Source organism: Quercus lobata, chromosome 6 (genome assembly GCF_001633185.2).
Source record: "Quercus lobata isolate SW786 chromosome 6, ValleyOak3.0 Primary Assembly, whole genome shotgun sequence".
Classification (NCBI taxonomy): domain Eukaryota; kingdom Viridiplantae; phylum Streptophyta; class Magnoliopsida; order Fagales; family Fagaceae; genus Quercus; species Quercus lobata.
The window spans coordinates 40,217,255-40,238,173 of NC_044909.1; the positions used below are offsets into that span (position 1 = coordinate 40,217,255).

General features: G+C 34.4%; 2 protein-coding genes across 3 annotated transcripts; both read right to left on the reverse strand.

Annotated features, from left to right (window-relative positions):
- Positions 1-1,108: 1,108 nt before the first annotated feature.
- LOC115995336 (probable LRR receptor-like serine/threonine-protein kinase At4g37250) lies at positions 1,109-4,487 on the reverse strand. The gene is made up of 2 exons (XM_031119855.1): positions 2,683-4,487; positions 1,109-2,084 (listed from the first exon to the last, which is right to left on the reverse strand). The coding sequence occupies exons 1-2, from the start codon at positions 4,331-4,333 to the stop codon at positions 1,408-1,410; spliced, it is 2,328 nt and encodes a 775-aa protein (XP_030975715.1). The 5' UTR covers positions 4,334-4,487; the 3' UTR covers positions 1,109-1,407.
- A 14,225-nt stretch (positions 4,488-18,712) lies between these two features.
- Positions 18,713-20,749, reverse strand: LOC115993533 (putative oxidoreductase TDA3). 2 transcript variants are annotated; one of them, XM_031117474.1, is made up of 3 exons: positions 19,816-20,749; positions 19,301-19,680; positions 18,713-19,084 (listed from the first exon to the last, which is right to left on the reverse strand). In XM_031117474.1, exons 1-3 carry the CDS (start codon positions 20,696-20,698, stop codon positions 19,013-19,015), a joined length of 1,335 nt encoding a protein of 444 aa, XP_030973334.1. In that variant the 5' UTR covers positions 20,699-20,749; the 3' UTR covers positions 18,713-19,012. The 2 variants fall into 2 exon arrangements, with proteins under 2 accessions (XP_030973334.1, XP_030973333.1); XM_031117473.1 differs by lacking the exon at positions 18,713-19,084 and adding an exon at positions 19,092-19,203.
- Positions 20,750-20,919: the final 170 nt, after the last annotated feature.

Here is a 20,919-nt window from a genome sequence, read left to right on the forward strand (position 1 = left end):
AAAAAAAAAAAAAAAAAAAAATTTGAGCAACAAAAGTAAATATTAGTAGCAGCATATGTGAGAGTAATTTTCTAATTACAAGTTACCTTGTTACTTGCTAGCAATTGTAAACAAAATTGTAAATATTTTTAAATTCAAATGTTAATATTTGACAAATGTCAGTGAGTTGTATTTAGCTTGATGCTAGCTTGACATGTCTGTCTTGTTCTTTAGAAAATGCTGGTGTTGAGTTGGATTGATAATATGAGATTCCATTCCTAATTTAGGTTATTAAATTCATATAATTTGTATCATTTTTAAGAGGATTTTCCTCTTTAGACTGAACTTTTATGTTGTTCAGAAATACCTCTAAACTTTAGGGCTCGTTTGGATAGAGGGGGGGAGTAGAGTAGAGTTTGCTAAAAATAGACTAATTTTAAGCTAAATCTACTTTACTCTCCTTCAATTCAAACGGATCATTAGGTTTAACTAGGAAAAAATTTAAGGACAACTCGGTAAAAATATATCTCAAATTTCACCTAAAATACTTACAAAATAGGACACTCTCCTACTCATTTATGTCTTCAAAACAAACTTATCCAAAATTAAAAATAAATAAATAAATAAAAGAAAATTATGACAGTTGACCAACAAAAAAAAAAAAAAAAGCATTAGGGTAACGAGTCATGTATTACTGATTGGCTAGGCTCTATCAACATTCACCTCTGATTGGCAGCATTAGATTTTATTTTATTTATTTATTTATTGGCCAGCATTAGATTTACATTCACTATTGACCCCCCCGACTTTTATACACATTTTGGGAAAGAGCAATAATTTTTTCAGGACATGTGTTACATGTACAATGCCACATTAAATGTATGATTAGACTAGGAGTTCATCATTATTAAATGTTGCACAGAAGCTGATTACCCGTTGGAGTATAACGATAGTAACTCTATTTTTTTTTTTTTTTTTTTTTTTTTTTTTGAGAATCTAACTCTAGTTTATTTAGTCTAAAGAAGTCAATAATTTCAACAAACTCAACAACCATCTCGGAGTCCAACAAATTAATATAGTAGTACATTGTAAAATGACTTAATTATTTCACTAATATCGGGCCAACTCAAAGCCCAAAAACATACTTTATTTAATCAATTAACACGAGACAAGACAAGAGACTAGCATCATATAGTAATTTCTAAGCTGAAAAAAAAAAAAAAAAAAATGTATCAATCCAAGGGTTCCTTCCTAGTTTCTAAAAAGGGAATGGACTGAAAGCGAGTCCAAAATTAGCAGGGAAAATTAGTGTCACACAACAAGATCTATTCAATGACCTCACGAAATTACAACAAGAACTTTGAACCAAATGAGAACCCTATTAGTCAATCATACATACACTTCTCTCTACAAAAGTGTCCTATCTTCTTAGGGACCGTAATAATGTGATGATGAAGTTGGGGATGGGACTTTCTCAAGAACTTGTAGGACTTCTTTCATTGCTGGTCTTTTATTTGGGATTGGAGACGCACAACTATACCCTAACTTGAAGCAAGCCAAGAGGGACTCTTCTTTGCCCTCCACGTCAGCTCTGATTGCCACATCAGCCATCCTCAAAGCCCTGCTCTTATCTTCAACCACAATCCCAGTTCCTTGGGTCAAGTCATCTAAAACTATAACCTTCCCAGTCAGAAGCTCAAGCAATATAACCCCAAACGAGTACACATCCCATTTTGGGTTGGGCTTTAAGCTCCTAAGCGATTCAGGTGCATGATAAGGGGATACCCCAAGTGAGCTAGGACTTGGGCTTGGGCTTGGCCCAATTGTAAGATCTTGAAAGCTGTCTCTTGAGGCCGTGGATCTCTTGCTTCCAAAGTTTCGGGCCGATATTCCGGCCTTATAGCTCGTGTCACCCGATACGAGCCTCTCCAGCCCAAAATCACCAATTTTGGGCTCCATATCATTGCCCAAGAGAATGTTGCTAGGCTTCAAATTTCCATGCACGTGCTTCTTCTCGTGGAGGTGTGCAAGCCCGCGGGCCACACCTTTTGCTATCTTGAGCCTGAACTCCCATGGTAGATGGCAAGGTGAGGAACCCACTTTCCCTGAAATTCCACTTTCCCATTATCAGTTTCCAATTGACATATCCGTGGTTGAGCAAAAGGTGTCACTAAAATAAGGTCATTTCATTTTCTACTAAAGTAGCCACACACAAAAAAGACACAGAGAAAAGAGAAAGTTTATATCCATAAAATATAATTGACAAAAAAATTTCACAAACAATTGATGTGGCAGATCATATTATTAGCGAGGTAACTAGTAAGCAAGTAAACAAAATAATTATTAGTGTTCATATTATTAGCGATGTAACTGCTAAGCAAAAAAGAAAAAAAAATAATGTTAGTGATGAGTAATAACCTAGCATTTGGGTGCAAATGGTATTATCAATTTTTGTGTGTATGGCTAAAATAAATGCAATCGCAAACTGTGTGTTTCGAATTACGACATTTTGGTACGTGTATCGCTATCAGACTTTGAGGGCTAAACATTGACTTCTTATGCATTAAAAACAGAGTTCAGCTACCTACTCCACCGTCAACGTTGTGTTCACTGTTCACACAGTGCACCCTAGCAAACACCCATAATATCAGGCTAACGTGCGCAACAAACCCAGACAGTCACACAGAGAGAGAATGAACTTACTGTAACGAGCATTGGCAAGGCTGCCATTGGGGACGAAGTCATAGATGATGAGCTTTTCATCGACCCCCCAATAGAACCCACGAATTCGAACCAAATTGGGGTGCACCAACTTGGCTATGACACGGACCTGGTTTTCGAAGTCCTTGAACCGTTCCACACTGCTCTCACCAATTCTTCGAACCGCAAGTGCAGTCCCATCTTCAAGCACAGCTTTGTACATTATACTCGAACCTGTGGCACCCAATATATAAGCCGAAGCCTTTAACAGTGTCTCAAGCTCAAGTTCTCTCTCCCCATCGACGATCACCAGCGTCCCTCCTTTGCTTTGTTCCTGCTCTTGCTGCCGTTGATTTTCTTGACTGATCTTTTGACCGCTTTGCCTTTCTTGTTCGTTGTCAGAGTTTGAGGCCTCTGAGCCTTCTTCTCCTTCAGTTGTCTTTCGCAAACACGACCACCTTGTGAACCCTCTTGACTCAGAGGATGAAGATGACCAATTATCCCTTGTGGCGTTAGCTTCATTCTTCAGTGCATTCTCGGCTTTCTTCTTTTTCTTTAAGTGGTACATGTATAAGAAAATCAAAGCAAGAATTCCAAGAGCTGCAACATCTCCAAGTACAATTCCTATGATCGTTGCTGGTCTCAGCCCACTTTGCGTATTTTGCTGAGATGAGCCGGGTGACATGGTATCTGGGGTTGGGTTCATTGTCTTTGGGATTGCAGCAATAGCAGGAGGAGAGGTAGGGGCAGAGGTATTATCAGGTGCTGATGAAGGAGAAGAGGGAATCGGACAAGGATTAGTTCGTTCCCCACACAGATCAGGATTCCCAGAAAATGATTTGGACTCTTGCTTCATGAAAACTTCAGTGTCCGGGATTCGTCCTGTGAGATTGTTGAATGACAGATCAATAGTGGCGTTACCTGGAATTTCCTGAGCAAACTCTGGTGGGATTTTCCCGGAAAGTCTGTTGTAGGAGATGTTTAAGTAACGTAGACTAGAACCACCAAAGTCAGGAGGTAAAGATCCATTGACGAGATTCGAGGACAGATCTAAAACCTGAACAGATTCAAAACCATTAGGAAGAACACCAGAAAAGTAGTTGTTTTTCAAAGAAACAGTGGTTAGATTAGTCAAAGAACTGAGATTGTTGGGCACATTTCCCGCCAAGGCATTGTCTGAGAGGTTAAGGAATTGAAGGTTTTGAAGCTGGCCTATGGTCTCTGGTAACTCACCAGAGATCAAATTGGTTGACAAGTCAAGAAACTGGAGCTGGGTTGCGTTGAAAAGTGAGAAAGGAAGAGACCCATTGAGAGAATTGTTGGAAAGGTTGAGACTTTGGAGGTGTTCAATCATGCCCAGATTGGCAGGGATTGAACCTAGAAGCTGAGAATTTTGGAGAGCTAAACCAGACACCCGAGGGGAAGTAGTATTGGCAAAGCCCTGAGCTGCACATGTAACTCCTTTCCATGAACATGGAGTGTCATCGTTGGAGTTCCAGCTCTCTAGCACACTCAAAGGGTCACTGAGAACTGAGTACTTGAAAGAAAGCAACAGAATACCATCTGTGTTAAGCCCAAAAGATTCAAATACAAGAAGAGTAAGTGCAAGAATTCTCCACCATAAATGGAGATCAACACTATGGTGGCTCATCATTTTACACGGTGATAATACCACATCTCTCCTAAGGTGTGAGAGAGAGAAAGAAAGAGAGGTAAGTAACTGAGATTTATGATGACGCAGGGTCCATGTGACTATAGATTGTTTTTTAAAAAAATGAAAAAAGAAAACAAAATAAATGAGAAAAGTAGAAGAAATGAACAGCTCACCGAACACTTGGTACCAAAATGCTCTCTGTACAAGTTCAGCTCTGCACAACTATTAATTAAGGCTATACTTGAAATGATTAAATGTTTTTCACCGCTGTTTTGTACTCTCTCTTTTTCTCTCTCTTTGTATTTATGTTTGATACTATAAATGATAAACAAGGAAAAAAAAATATATGATAGTGCGAATAGCATCTTCGCTAGCGGACACCTATGTGGAGTTGAAGTTGCAGGGACTCCAATCTTAGATTGACTTTACATTGTCTGCTTAAATTATTGTTTTCCTACTTGCAGCATAAAAAAATTGGTTTTGTTTTCTTTTCCTACTTATTATTTTAATGCTAACTGTTACGTTTTTTTTCCTCCACATTGATCAACATACACCAGTTTCGTTGAAGTGTAATAGATTAATGACTTAGGTGAATCTCCTACTGCTACATCCTTGTCTATGAAAAAAAGAACAATTTTTTTTTAAAGAAAAACCCTTATATGTGAAAATGGTACCACTGTCTTCCCTACATTGTTGATTGTATTAATTTCATGAAATATTAGATAAAAAGTTGAAATTTGTATAAATTTGAAAGATTGTTTGATCAATTTCAAAATTATAAAAAAAAAAATATATATATATATATATATATATATGAAAATACGTTTTAAAGAGGAAGACAGATTATACCCACTACCTTAAATAAAACTTAACATGTAGTACGAGCATTATTGTATTGGGGGTCCCGATTGGGTCCTAATTCTATCTTATCACAGCATTCATTATTGGACTAGATAAGAAAATTGGTCTTTCATTCAATGCTGCACAGTTTCAATTTTGACTAGCAGGTATATTAATTTTGATCTGCTGTGGTTGCAGATACTTGAAAAATGCACCCAGAAAGTTTTGAGCTCTCAAAATTAATATGATCATGGCCCAGTAATAGCTATAGACCAATGCAAACGTATATCATGGTTCAAAGTACAATGCTATTAATATAGTTTGAAAAATCTATATTAATCCTATTTAATGAAGTAATGGGTTAATTATCAAGTACGTAGAAAATCAACAACTTTAACAATCAACACAACAATAACGATATCCATCACAATCCAAATCAATAAAAAGAACACATCTTTCTAAAAAAAAGTCACTCGGACATAACCAGCCACATGTGAGTTCTCATTTTAATGATATAGATAAGTATTACAAAATCGAAGAATAGTTACCATTAGTGTATACTTTACAAACCTTTTGTAAATTAGGCACTGCTTGTGGGAGTTTCCAATTTAGACCCCGATGTTACAGCTAATGTTTGTTTTAAGCTAACTATCAAATTAAGGCATATTATTAATGTAATAATAATTAGCCAAATAACACATACATAAATACATAATCAAAACAACAAATTCCAAACAATCAATTATGCCCACAACTGTTTGAAAGTCAACCTTATAAATTACGAAAATTCACTCAAGTTGATGATCAAGTGAAGTTTTTGTCTGATATAGATGATTGCTTGAGCGAGTTTTCATGAATCTCGCAATCTTCAAATAGAAGTGTGGTTTGTTACCTTACTCAACTTAATTCACAATGAATAGATGCTACTTTTTTTTTTTTTTTTTTTAATTCGAGTGTTAGGGCTGCGAGAATTTGAAACCTTGATGTTCTTTTATTGAAAACACTAAACCATGTTTTTAAACATGTTTTAGCATCTCAATTTTTCAATTTTAACCTAAATCTTAACGTAGTAGTTAATTACGTTAGTAGGCACTTTCTTTGTCCATTACTCGTAGCCTAACTGTATGGTTAGTAAAATACACTAAGATTATTATAGTGCCATGATTCTTCTCCAAGTTATCTTCCGGTTGAAGGTGGACAAGATCAGGCTGCAGATTTGCCATTAGATTTATTAGCAAAGAGCATATTTGAGTTTTGAGGTTTGGTTTTGTTCCTTCACAACACAAAGCTGTTCCATCCCAGACACCCTGAACCTCTAGCCTCACACATGAGAAATGCATCATCTCATCCATCATCATCATCTAATTCTTTCTTTTTTAAAATTTTTATTCCTTTTTTTTAAAAAGAATTCTTTGTGGCAGTTTTACTGACCTCAATATTATAAAATAACTAATCCATAAAAAAGTAGGTGAACCTCCTATAATAATAATACTCCCAGGGTTGAAAGATCTGGTACCTGCTTCTTCTTTTTTTGGGTGGGCCATTCACATAACAAGCATAATTAAGATTAATTAGGGTCTACTTAGGAGAGAGTATCACTTTTTAAAACATCCATTAATTATTAAAGTCTCCTTTTCATTTTGGTCTTTATCACTCTCTCTCTTTCTCTAATGAAAGAGAGAAAAATGGTTGGAAAAAGCTCTTAAAGCAGTTTACTTTTTCTTTTTGTGAAAAGATGGTAATAGCTACTGAATAGAGGTTGAACAAGGAGGTTGGGCCATGGCTGTTCAAAGAATAGATGCACCAAAAGAAGAAACTTTTGGAAAAAAAAGGTCAGCTTGGATATACCAAAGCCAACGATCAGGATTTTGACATCTTGATTATGCAAATGGTATCAGTACAAAGTTTACCATGACATCAACCACTAGCCACCAGAAATGCTAAGATGGGACTATATTATATATACCCTTTTAAATCTTTTCTCGCATGCACCATAAAACGTGCATCTTTACTTGAGTATTATTCTGTTCGAAGCTTTCCTCTAATTTTACATAAAATGTTGTATTTTACAGGCATAAACCTAGACATGCAAATAAAAGAGTTAGAAAGGTAGGTCACAATGCGAAAGAGTATAGTATAGAGGATAATTTCAGTCAAGTCTACATGTACCACTCTAGTGTGAGAGAGAATAGAAGCCTATTCAAAAGGTTGAAACATAGTGAAAAGTGAAATCTACGGAATCCATAGTTGGGTGAGCCGACTTGAAGTCTAGAACGGAAGCAGGTTATCTATTTTCCTTGTCCCCGTTTGAACGGATCGTGTTTCTTACTCCCTCTCTTTATGGGTACGTTTGTGGACAGTATGAATTCGTACAATAATTTTAGAGATCAAACTCAATTTCATCCCTTGTTGACTTGTGTAATTATGAGTGACCAATTATAAGTTGGACAAGACAAAAAAAATGTTATAATGCCTACTCACAATCATACAAGTTAATAAATTGTAAAAGTGAGAGTGAGAATAATTACAGGCTGATTTATACAATGTTTTTCTTTTTCTTTTAAAATTCTTGCATGTAAAAAAAAAAAGGCTTAATTATATAAATATATATATATATATATATATATAGAACTAAAGTGAACGAAAAGAGATTGTCTGGCATATGTCTTGAGTGCTCTTATATAGACAAAAATAATTCATAGATTGCGTGCATCCAATTACTGCCAAAATGTCCGTTACGCAGTTTCCCTCACAATACGACATACCATGAGTAACATGCAATCAGTCAATCGGCATTATTATTATGAAGAGATCTATATCTTCTCAACATATATATGACATGAGTTGATCCCAAAATCTGTATGAATTACCTTTTACCCTTTATCATCATTTCACCCTTGCTAGACTGCACTGACCATGATGATAATTAATAGGAGTTTAATTTGGTTGATTTTATCTTAGTGTGCGTACCGATGAAGAGGTCGATTCAATCGTAGTCAAATTATACATACACATCTACAAGGATTAAAAGAATTCGGAATGGCACCAGTGTGATTCCAGCCTATTAATTCCTTTACTTAAGTTAGAAAAATGGGCTTCTAATAAGAATAATATGATGAAAGTCAGGAAAAATTATCTATCATCTTAGAGGATAATATGAGTTAGATAAGTAGATAGAAGAGTTTGGATCAAATTCAAAGTGTTTAAACTTTGTCATCTATAAATAAGTCAAGAATCAATAGAGAAAAGGATTTAGAAACTGAGAAAAAGCGCACATTGTAGAGAGATATAGGGTTGCATGCAAAACTTTTGTAGCTAACATCACTCTCTACAAGGTACTCGACCCTAGACTAGGAAAATACCATTTTCTATAGCTTTTTCACTTACCTCTCATTATACAATCCACCGTTTCTATCCAATACAACCTTGAACACTATGAATTGACAAAATCCCCAAAACATGTCACAATTAATCTCCAAACACTACAACCATTAAAAAAAAAAATCAAAAATTCATCACTCAAACCATCATAAGTTCCTCCAAACACATCCTTGAAGACATTTCTAAGGCACACGATTGACAAAACCTGAATGTGTTGGGTTGACATGATCGACACTCGAGGCGGTGAAGACACAACTCCCTCACTTGGAATAGGGTAAAGGCTCATGGATTATCAAAGGAGGAAGGAGCAATAACGTTTCCTGTGAAGTGTGAAGTAACGTCCATCCTCAATGGTAATTTGCCATCAAATTCTTTAAGTGAGGTAGTGCATGCAACTGAGGCATGTAAGTTTCTAGCCCTTTTAGTTTTCTACATAATTTATTTATAACATGCTGTGCTTTGATGATATGGCTGAATTATGATTGAACGTCTGCTAAAATTGAGATTACAACATGATGAAATATGACATGGTATGATTTTATTTGATAAGCACACATGAATGGTATGATGATTTTGTGATTAAGAAAATAATCTTTAACATGAACCCAACAATATGATGAACAAGATTTATGTTTATGATTGTTAAAATGTATTTGTAATATGTTCATTGTAGGATGATGGCATGATATGGAATCTTTGTTTGAATATGCGTAACATAACATAGCTAGCTATTAAACCCTAGTAGATAGTCTTTCAGGTAAAGTGAAATGGTTGACTAATACTTTCTCATTTCATAACTAATTAAGCCTTCAAATTTAGATTTCAAGTTAGACTAGTTAACTATCCATGTAACTTTTGTTTCTTATATTGCAACTAGGAAATTTGGCAATGCCACTTTTCATTAGAATGTGACTAGGACCAAAAATCATGTAATTTTCGATTTTAATTTCTTTTTTGAAAGATAACATAATTTCAAATTTCAAATGAATAAAGATATATATATATATATATATTGTGATTTTCTTAATTTTTAATTTTTATTTAAATTAAATGATGACTCCATATGTAAAACCTTCAATTTATGGCATAAAACATGATCAATTGAGTAATCATTTTAAGAATTTGCATTTGACCCTTTGCCATTGGGTCATGGTTCTCACAAGTGATGGGAAAGCCTTACATAGAATCTCATTTTAAGCTTCTTGCACATGCAAGAGGGTCAATACGCGTTGAGTGTATTTTTTTTAATACATCAAAGGTTTCCAATTGAGGCAGCTTGAACATCTGCCAATAATAAAAAGAACGTGGAATGGATTCAATGTGATGCCAACCTAGCTAGTAGCTTTGATACTTAAAAAATTAGGGGAAAAAAAAAGGCTTCTGATAAGAATTATGCTATGAAAATCATGAGAGTTTTCATACTTGTTCTCCAATTTAAAGGCTTGATTAGAGGACATTTCCATTGCTTTCATCCACCATATAATATGTGATCGTAATGGGTGCATAATGAATGGTGCAACTATCCCTATAGGTTAGAACCATTAGATGTTCGACATATTGATAGTTATATACTTTTGAATATATATCTTCTATCATATTTTGAGTGTTTCATCTTATGGTCTTTTAAATTACAATCTAATGGCATGTTCTTTTATTCTATTTTTTCTTTTAAAATTACTAAAGTTAAAAAAAAAAAAAAAAAAAAAAAAAATCTTAACACCTAACATACTACAACAATAGAATATAAAGTGAATGCGTACACCATATATTGAAATTTTCTCAAAAAAAAAAAAAAAAAAAAAAAAAAAAAGAAAAAAAAAAAAAGAAAAGAAGGTGAACACTAAAAATCAGACAAGATTTTTTGCTTGGATATTTGTCTGTGTTGCTTGGATATTTGGATGCTTTATAATTTGTATGATCACATCAAGTGGCTTCCTACGGTAGGTCACAAATCTCAATCAACTTTTTTATGGCAAGTACCTAACTGTTGAACTGAACCTCTTGTTTTTGTTCTTTTGTAATTAAACCATAGTTTGATGCGGCGGCAGTCTATTCAAATCCATATCAGTAAGCTTAAGGAAAGTTTAAAAATAAAATAAAGTTATTATGAGGTAAAGGTGAAATCCTATTTTTACACTCAGATTTAATTTGGGTAGCTTGGGTGAAAGGCATTTTTCAAGAGATTAGAGTTTTTAGATTGTATCAAGTCGTAATTGCTCAAATATAAAATAGATGGAAAAAAAATTGACCCAAAATTGATTTGAAGCTATCTTACTGAAGCATTACGCGGGAGGAGAGATACTATCATTGTTTTTAGCATAAATAATTGGCAGTTTATGCACCCATATTAAAAGTTAGGGCCTACTTATTCAAAAGTTGTACTACATGATAGCATGTGACATAGCTAGCTCAGATATTGATTAGATTTAGATAGTTTCTTGAACAATAATGGCGGGTGAAAATATTTTCCTCCTCCTTATGTAAAATCTAGAATGAGTTGAGCGTATCTAATATTAACAAGGCCTATAGCTATAGGTCGCTGGGATCCCTTGGCTTTGGCGGGGAAATTATAGTCCACTTTTGTGTGCGCTTGTTCCGAATTTTAGAAGTCCAAAAAGCGCTTTTTGGAAAAGTGCTTTAATAGAGAGTCTAATTAATGTGTGCCATTAACTATTTATTTTGAGAAAATTTTTAGGAGGAATTGAAAAGCTATCAAAATAGTGAAGAAAGATGCTATATTTATAACATTTTTACAATAAATTATAGGTAGTTAGTTGTTATTAGTTCAAATTTGAAACTAACACTAAGATTAATTTTTTGCCCTAATAATAACAACTAGTAACAACCTACCACTTAGAATTTATTGTAAAAATGTTGTAGACATATCATTTCTCAAACAGTGAATTACTTTTTCGTTTTTCCATAAAATGTTTCTTAAAATTGATTACTAATATATGGTTTAAGGACACACGTTAATAAATCCCTTAATAGAAAGTTCATTGTTCCAAAACACTAAGAAAGCCCAAATCTTGAGGGCAGCAAGGAGCTCCATTGCAAAAAAGCAATGAAACACGTTTCATGTTATTGTTGGAAGTTACGCAAATTTCCCAAATTGCCCACTAGTTTTTCTTAAAAACTCAATTTTATCCATTTGTTTATAACACAATTTTACAAAGGAACCCAATAATGAAATCAGAACCCAAAAAAAAATAATAATAATATCAATCTGACCCATTTCTACCGCATGTTGTTGGTAGTGGGGAAGAGATCAAGCAACGGTGGGGAGGAAGACAGGCAGTGGTGAAGGCAAAGCAGATTAACAGACAACGGAGAGGATTTTCCTCCCTTGGCGATTTTCCACTCTCTCTATCTTTGTTTGATGAGAATCAAATGGTATGGTTGTGTGTGACCTTTAAGTATGTGTGTTTTGATGGGTTTGATGGGATAGAAGGAAAGAAACTTGCAGACGAAGTGGTAAGAGAAAAGAGAGAAAGGAAGAAGGAAAATAAAAAAAGAAAGAGAAAGAAATAGATGATGTGGTGGAGAGAAAAGAGGAAAGAAGAAGAAAAAAAGAGTAAGGGTACATGTGTGGAGGGAAAAAAAAGATGGGGAAAAAAAAAAGGAAATATGGATGAAAAAAAAAAGGAAAAAATAAAATAAAGAATAAGAAATTAAAATTGAGAAATACTATCACAATATTTTCATAATACTTTCACAATAAATCTTAAATGGTAGGTTATTATTAGCTAATATTGGTAAGAAAAAAAATAATTTTTTTAGAAAAAGAAAAAAATAATTTTAATATTACGTTCAAATTAAAATCAGTATCAATTTATCACAAATGATTTTTGTGAAAGTGTAGTAAAAATATTATGAATGTAGTTTATAGAAATGAATGAAGAAAAATTGATTTAAGTATTATGAAATAGTTGATTTAAGTATGAAATAAATCATTTTATATATATATATTGTCCTTTTTCGTAATTTATCACTTAATCTGTCACTTTTATAAGTGCTAGTCAAACATTCAATTTTTAAAAAAAACACTTTTTAACAGTTTTTATCAAATACTTAACTTTTTTAAAAGCCTAATTTTATAATATATTTTTTAAAATTTTTATTTTTTTAATAAGTACAATATCAAAAAATTGAATCAAACCCACCCTTTGTCTGTGCTTAAAAGCTTGAAAACACTCATCGAAAAAAGGGGGAAAAAAAATCTTGAAAACTATTCCTTTCCTTACTCATTACTCAAAACCGTACTTCATTAATCAAAGTTTACATATAGAAGTAAAAGTCAATTAAGATCTCGTCAAAAAGTTTATGTCATCAGTAATTGCACGTGCTTCTCTTTAATTAAAAATGCTTTTGAGTACGAAAACCAATCAGGGCATCTTTGCTGAAATAAAAAGTTCAGTAACACACACCAAAAAAAGAATAAAAACACAATTTTTATCACAAGTTCTGTTACAGATAAATGGATAAAAAGTGATAAATTTATGTAAGAGCGATAAATAATTAATCTTAATCTGCTATGTAAGAGAATTGCAACAAAAATTGTGAATTTATTTGTGGTGCGCTGTTACTAAAAAGAAGAGAGAAAAAGAAAAAGAAAGAGGGAGCATCGAAGTGAGGGAAATAGGAATGCAATGAACTGGTTGTGCTCCGAAAGGCGGAGTCAGCCCCGTGAACCCTAAGACATGAATGGGTCAAACATCTAACTATGAGCCTTAAACAATTCAACCGGGTTATTAGCCGGTGCTTATCACTTAAAAAAATCTGTGAAAGTCCCTTCGGATTTAGGCAGTTTGTCAACACCGTAGTTGTTTTTCTCTTGCATTTTGTCTTGATTTCTGTCCACAGATTGGGAGTATTAAAACATCTGTACTAGATAATCACATAATGGACATCCCTCTTTACTGCATCAATACTTTACTGGGTACAAAATGCCAATTGATAGGGAATAATAATGAGATTCAGATCTTGTAATGTGAATGTTATTAATACTTTTAATATGCCTGAAATTCCAACACCGACATGTTTCTTTGTAGCCAGAATCATTTCTGTATAACATTCTACATTTGGTTTGAATAGTATTTCCAAATCTGCTTCACTAAAAATATATGGTGGAAGTGAAGGAAAATAAATAGTGAAGTTTAAGTGTTTTCTCTTCTGATCTATCAAAAAGTTTTTTCTTCAAAATGGAGAGAAAATTGAAAGAAAGAAACTCATAAAATAAACTTTCGTAAATACCCTTAAAATTCACCTTCAAATTTCCAATGCGTCAGCTTTTTATTTTTTCCTTTCATTTTTTCTTCCTTTGTTACTAACGTGTTGACTTCTTCTTCTTCTTTTTTCCTTGATTTTTTATTTATTTTTTTTTTTATCTTTGTTTTTGATGTGATGGTTTTTTTTTTTCTTCTTTTCTTTTGTCTGAACGTAGCTTCTTTTCTTTTCTTCTTTTTATTTTCTTTGACTTTTTCTGGATGTGTAGCTTTTTTTGTTTTTTGGGTGCTCATATGTTTATTTTCTCATTAATTTTGGTTGGTTTCTTTTTGTTCTCTTTTGTTTTTTTGAAAACATTTTGTTATGCTTTTTTTTTATACTTTAATTATTGTCTATCTATACATAATTTTATTTTATTTTTATACAATACATAATTTAAAAAAAAATTATAATGTGTTATCTTTTGTTTTATTTAATAGGAAAATGATAGTCAATTTATACAGATTTTATTTTCAACAAAATAAAAAAAAATTTTATCCTCTCTGCATTTTCTATCCTCCTACTTTTTCATCCTCTCAACTAATATTGTAAAAACATAACATGATTGTATATTCACCACAAAAAAAAAAAAAATGAACAATATTATTGCATTTCAAATCCATATTCTTATCAAAGACGTGTAAACAACTATCACCAAGTTTTGTCTAAGCTAATGAACTCTATTGCTATTAAATAATTGACTTAGGCTCGAATTGCATCTACATAAAAAATGAAACACCCTAAATTTGGTATCTTTGTCTAATAATAAAGAGCATTCATTAAGGATTTTTTTTTTTTTTTTTTTTGTGTGGTTTCCTACAATGTTTCCTCAAAACTTTCAACTAAAGACTAATCACTGTTTGTGACAGGTGAGCCCATAGCGAGATAAATCGCTGGTCCAAGAAGTTTTTTCAAAGTGTTGTTGCCCAGACTTGAACTAAGGAGCTCCTAGTTAAACTCAAGATAGCCACTTTAAGACCGAGTGCCCAACTACTCGGTCAACCCCACTAGGTTTCATTAAGGAGTTGGTGTCATAGATTTCAAATTCTATTGTATCTAAAAATTTTAAATAAAAAACAAAAGACTGAGGTTCAGTTTTTGGGGAACCTAGGCTAAGCTAGCATAAGACACTAAACTTATCACATAGACGACAATGGTTTGTGGAACAAAGGACTCTACCAAAATATTGAAACCACAATCACAATGGCAATAGAATTTTGGGGTCTTAGCTAGGGATGAGCTCAACTTAGTAACATTCACAAAATTATCATAGAAGTAGATGCCAAATCAGCAATGGATATTCTCAATTGAGCTAGTAACCCAAATGATATATCTCAGCCATATAGTGCTTTGTTGATTTCCGGTAATTAATTTTCCAACTTTTTGGCAAAGTTAAGAAATAGTTAATGTAAGGACACGTTTTGTAGCACAAGCCCAAGGTGTATGAGATCTTGGACCAGTGAGTCCAGTACAATAAATTTGTAGAGAGTGGATCAAAGAGCTAGGTTTTAGTGCATGGATAACAATTAATATGATGTTCATGATAATCGAATAGAGATGAACTGAGTTTATCAAAGAAAGTTTGTTCTCGACACAATCCGAGGAGCTTTGTTCTAGCAAATATTAAATGAGAATGGTTACAAGAGTTCTTAAGATTGCTACAGTGCTTTCTCTGTTAATCCCCCGGGCCCTCTCTCCATGGTGGGTTTCTCCTATTATATAGTCTCATTTGAATGATCTTGGCCTTCTACTTGTTGATCATCCAAGCCTATACTTGAGTGTCTGTCCCACCAGATATCCTCTTTGGCGTTCTGTGAGTTGTGATAACCGAGGTAGTACTGTTCAGGGGTCTTGTCCACATAAATGCGATGTTAGCAGCTTTCCCTTAGATATTCATGAGTTCCTATCCTTTAGAACCTCCTGGAAGGTCACTCTAACTATTTAGGTCTTATATCTGACCATGCTTTAGCTGGTCCGAGGAGATATTCCTCCTCGAACTCGAACTACCACACTCTTGACCAAAGCCCCATGCCCCATTGTATGATTTTGGGCCCATGACCCCACAGTTAATATGGAACATTTGGGTTGTATTTTGGTCCTCTAAGCTAATTGACACATTTGGGGTGTTTTTGTAACTAAGAAGCTATTTGGTATCAGTATTTAAACAATAATTTTTAGTGTTTAAACAACAATAATATTTCTAACATATAACACTAAAAACAGAACCACGAAAGTAAACGGGTCCTAAGCATTGTACCTCTTAATTAATGCGTTGAATGAATTTCCAATTAAAATGAAAAAGAAGAAGACATATAAACGAGATTATTCAACCTGTCTATAACTCGTGGACAAATAGGAAGACTTTTTAGTACTGATGGTAAGAATTTTATCCAAGATGGGTCATATTCGTTGAATTTGTCAGTCTTAATGCACTGTAAAAAGTCTGTATCTAGTACAGCCATAATGAAAATTCCTTTTTAGCACAAATAAAAACAAGGGTCATGCATTTCTTGTGTTGGGTACGATCATCATCCGTTCGACCCAAGTTTGTTCTGATTAGAAGTACTTGTTTTCTTGGTTTAATTAATAGAATAAAAGTCTAATTTTAGCTTATTTCGTTTCTATTCAAAAATTTAGGCTTTGTTTTTGTCAAACAAGCACTTTAAAACTTTAAAACTCAAATTGCATATGTTTCAACTGTAAATTATTTTAAAAAAATTTATTTATTTTTGTATTTATAGTTACAAACCTGAAAATGAGTTATAAAAAAAAAAATACATTTTCTATTGTTTGACGTGTACAAAATATAATTAATATTTCCTATAATTTTGTTTGATTAAAAAATTAAATTAATTATTTCTTCACAACTTAATTTTTAGGGCAAACAAAATCCAAATAGGATTTTTTTTTTTCTCTTTTTGGGGTCATTAGCCTCAAATTAGAGAACAAGCACCACATTCATAATTTGTGCAAAAAATTAAGTAAAAAAAATCAGTTTTAGTAAAAATAATAATTTGAACAAAAAAAATCAATGGTCAATCAATACTCGTCAATAGCCGATAAACAATTAATCCGTGGTGAGAAAAATAGTGTGGAGAGAGAGAGAGAGTAAAAATTGAATACGTTTTCCACTCTATTGGACTTGTTTTCCATTAGCAACATAAAATGTTTTCTATTGAACTACATTTTGAACATTTTGCATTGTACCAATGTCTAGAAAATGCAAATAATAAAAAATCAATTTTCACTTAAACAAACACAACATTAATTTTGTTTCAAACATGAGTTATGTTGAACTTCAATCTTTCTTCTTCCTTTTTTAAATGAAATTTCATGGTCACATTAGACTACATACATATTCACAAATGTACGATCTTCTTTCCTTAAATAAAGTAAATATTATGAATAATATTTTCCATGATCATGTAACTCCTTGATCATAGTTAAGATTATAGTATTCAAATATTTGATTGGATAGATTAATTTTTATTTATGAATTTATTAGTATTAAATTTGCCGACCATGTATTTGAAGCAAAACATATATACTTTTTTTTTTTACACAAAATAGATTATTTGTATTATAAAGTAAAATATAGTGTGATAGTGATGGAAGAGGCAGAGTCGAAGATAATGTAGTGGTGGTGCATGTGTGGGCAATGGTAGTGATGGCGGTGGTGTCAGAATAGTGATTATGGCTGATACAATTGTGTTGGAAGGCAGCACAAAGGAATGGTCCGAATGGAAGGCGCAAGTGTACAAAAGAACGATAGAAAACGTTTTTTTGCCTCTGAAAATGAAAAATGTTTTCTACCTTTTGGCTTGTTTTTGTGCTGAGCTGAATGAGAGTTTGGCTATTTTTGATAATCCTCCTTTGGATATTTTAAATGTTGTTGAGGCTGACATCAGGGGGGCTTGTTTAGATAGGCTCTGCCCTGTGTTTTCTGCTTTAGCTTAGTTCTTCCTTTTGTATCCGTTTGACCCAAAAAAAAAAAAAAAAAAAAAAGATCTTTTATGTTAGATTTTCATTTTCCATGGTACCAAACAACAGAAAAGGTTTTCCACTCATTTAAATAGAGCATAAGCTATATATTAGAAGCGGGTAATTGCTATTAGAAGCATTATCTCGAAGGGTGAATCCCATTCACTTACAACCTATTTTATATATAGGTATATATATAATTACACATAAATATATTAAATTAGGGCTTCCTCATTTGCATAATAGAATACAAACACATTTGTTAACAAATATATATATACACACACATACAAACACAACAAAATCTCACAATATTTTCACAACAACCTTGTTTTGAGTTATGGTAAATCCAGATATAATCCTATTTTATTTTGACTTTTAGTAGGCTTAGCTTATTGTGAAAATGTTATGAGATTTTGTTGTGATTATAGAAAAAGTCTTTGCCAAATAAAGGAATTTATCAAGCAAGGCCTACAAACTGTTAATGAACACTATGTTGCCTCTTGGGCCAGGCTTAGAATTGCGATCTGAATAATAAGGCGGATGAGAGGCAACAAACTGACCTTCACAATAATGAAGTCCAAGGCATAATCGGCAGAGGACCCAAGCTACACAATTACTTGGGCCAGGACTAGAATTTTCTTTCTGCTAGCTTCTGTATTATTCATTTTATTTTATTTTTCTTTTAAATGTTATTTCAAAATTAAAAGTTTAGATTGTAATTTTTTTTTTCTTTTAGATATGAATATTTAAGCTTGTGAAATTCACTTCATAATCATCCTCAATTAACTTTTGTGTGTAGGTTTGGATTAGAATCCACATCCCTTATTCAAGGTTAATTTTATTGTCAAAAGACGAAAGTATAGAGGAATCTTTAATTTAATCCAATTCCCGTTGGCCAATCAGACCTCCATTCTAATTGGCGCCATTGGCAAATCTAAGAAGTCATAAGCAATGATAATTGGCCAAGTTTCATAATTCTATCTTCTTCCCCTGTTGCCCCAATCTTATCTGGATTTTTTCTCCTTATTCCCCTTACATTGAGCAAAACTATAATTCACCCAACTGGTGCAATTTGAATGAAAATTGAACTTTCCAAATGAAGATATAGAACAAGGGGGGCTCTTCTCATTTCAATGAACAAATTGCCTATAAACTTATTCCAACCGTAAATCGCCGAATTGAAGAAATCTTCCTTTTGCATGTTAAGAATCAATAACACCTTCCACATGCACCAGCCAACACGATCATTCGAGTTTCATCTTTCTCCGAAGCACTGGAATGTTGAATGCAAGCATTTTGGTGCAAAGGGATCGTTACACAATAAAAGATGACATAAACCATTCAAAGTGAAACTCCATGAGTAGTGTTGCACTTGTAGTGGCATTTTGATACAGACAAAACTGAAGATTTATTTAGAAACAATTATCACAACAGGATCATCTAATTATTTATGGTTCAACTTCAACCAACACCCAAATAAACAAAATAAAATCAAACCTTTCCTCTCCTGCTACGCCCAACAAATCTAGCAGGACTAAACACAGTAAGATCCACAATTGAAGCACGCCCATCCAACACAAGCTCAGCCATTGCAGCCCCAGTGGCAGGACCATTCAAAATACCCCAACAACTATGGCCAGTTGCCACGTAACAACCTCGAATCCCCGGAACCTCCCCTATCACAGGCACACTATCATCAGTACAAGGCAAGAAACACGCTTGCTCCGCCTTCACTTCCGCCTCTCCTTCCCCCAATTGACTCGACACAGTCTTAGCCACCCTCTTAAGCACCTTTATCGCCTCCGGGTTCCCAACTATTTGCTCCGGATCATCCGGTACCTCTTCCTCCGCAGACATGCCACACAAGTACACCTCCCCTAACAACCCAAATCATAAGTAATTTCTTGAAAGCAATAAAAGTATTTTCAAAAAGTACATCTCAGCATGAATGTTCAAAAAGTAATTTCTTGAAAGCAATAAAAGTATTTTCAATATCAAAATAGTGAAAATACCTGTGGGACGAGGATACACTTCAGGGTCCAAGGGTTTTCCTCTTTGAGATGGGTGGTAAGTTAGGAAAAGTGCATGTGGGGTTATAGCATCGGGGTTTTTAGGCTCCAAAACAATGCTATGAGCTTTCAAACCGTGCACTCTGAATATCGATGACAACAGCTCCAATTTACAAGACCAAGGTCCAAGCGCCAAAACCACCGCATCCGACTCAATAACTCGGCCACCTTCGAGCGCCACCGATTTGACTCGGCCTTCCTCCACCTCCACGCTCTCCAATTTCCCAATCACCACCTCCGCACCGTAATTCTCAACCGCTTTCGAAATCAGGGTCCGAGTGAATAACTGGGGGTGAACTTGGGCCGTGGTATCAGGGGTCCCAATGGTTTTGGGGCTCCGAACCGGCCCATCAACCCAATTAGGCACACTGGAGGGTTTGGAAACGGAGGCGGAGGGAGTGGCTTGGGACTCGGTTTCGGCGATGGAGAGGCCGAGAGTGGTGAGGGGTCTGTAGCCGTAGGATTGGGGGCCGTCGAGTTCTTGGGCTAGTGAACGGTGGAGATCGAAGCTGGCGCGGGCGAGAGAAGAGAGGGCCCCACTGTCGCACCAGTCGAGAGCGAGAAACCCACCGGCTTTTCCGGAAGCGGCGCATGCCACGGCGGATTTCTCTACGAGCGTCACGGCGGCGCCTCTCTTCGCTAAAAAATAAGCCGTGCAGACTCCGATGACTCCGCCGCCGCAGACCACCACGCGCTTTGGATGCTCCTCCATGGTCGATGATTTTGATGAGGAGCACCGGATCAATGTAATGGGGAAGGTTCTAGCGTTTCGGGTTTGTCGGAGAAATGAAGAGATTGACACGGAAGGTACAACAGAAACCGTCATATCTATTTGCCACTATGTTTTTTGAAAGTACTAACAGTGTGACACGTGGGTTATGATTGGGCTCTTAGGCCAGTAGAATATAAGATTGAAATATATGGGCTTGTTAAGTTTACGATCCATAAGTTTTGTGTTTTCTTTGCCAATAATAATAAAGGCCTTCTTTGATGAAAAAAGGTATCCAAAATCAACTTGGGTCTGAGAAAAACTCCTAAATCGAGCTG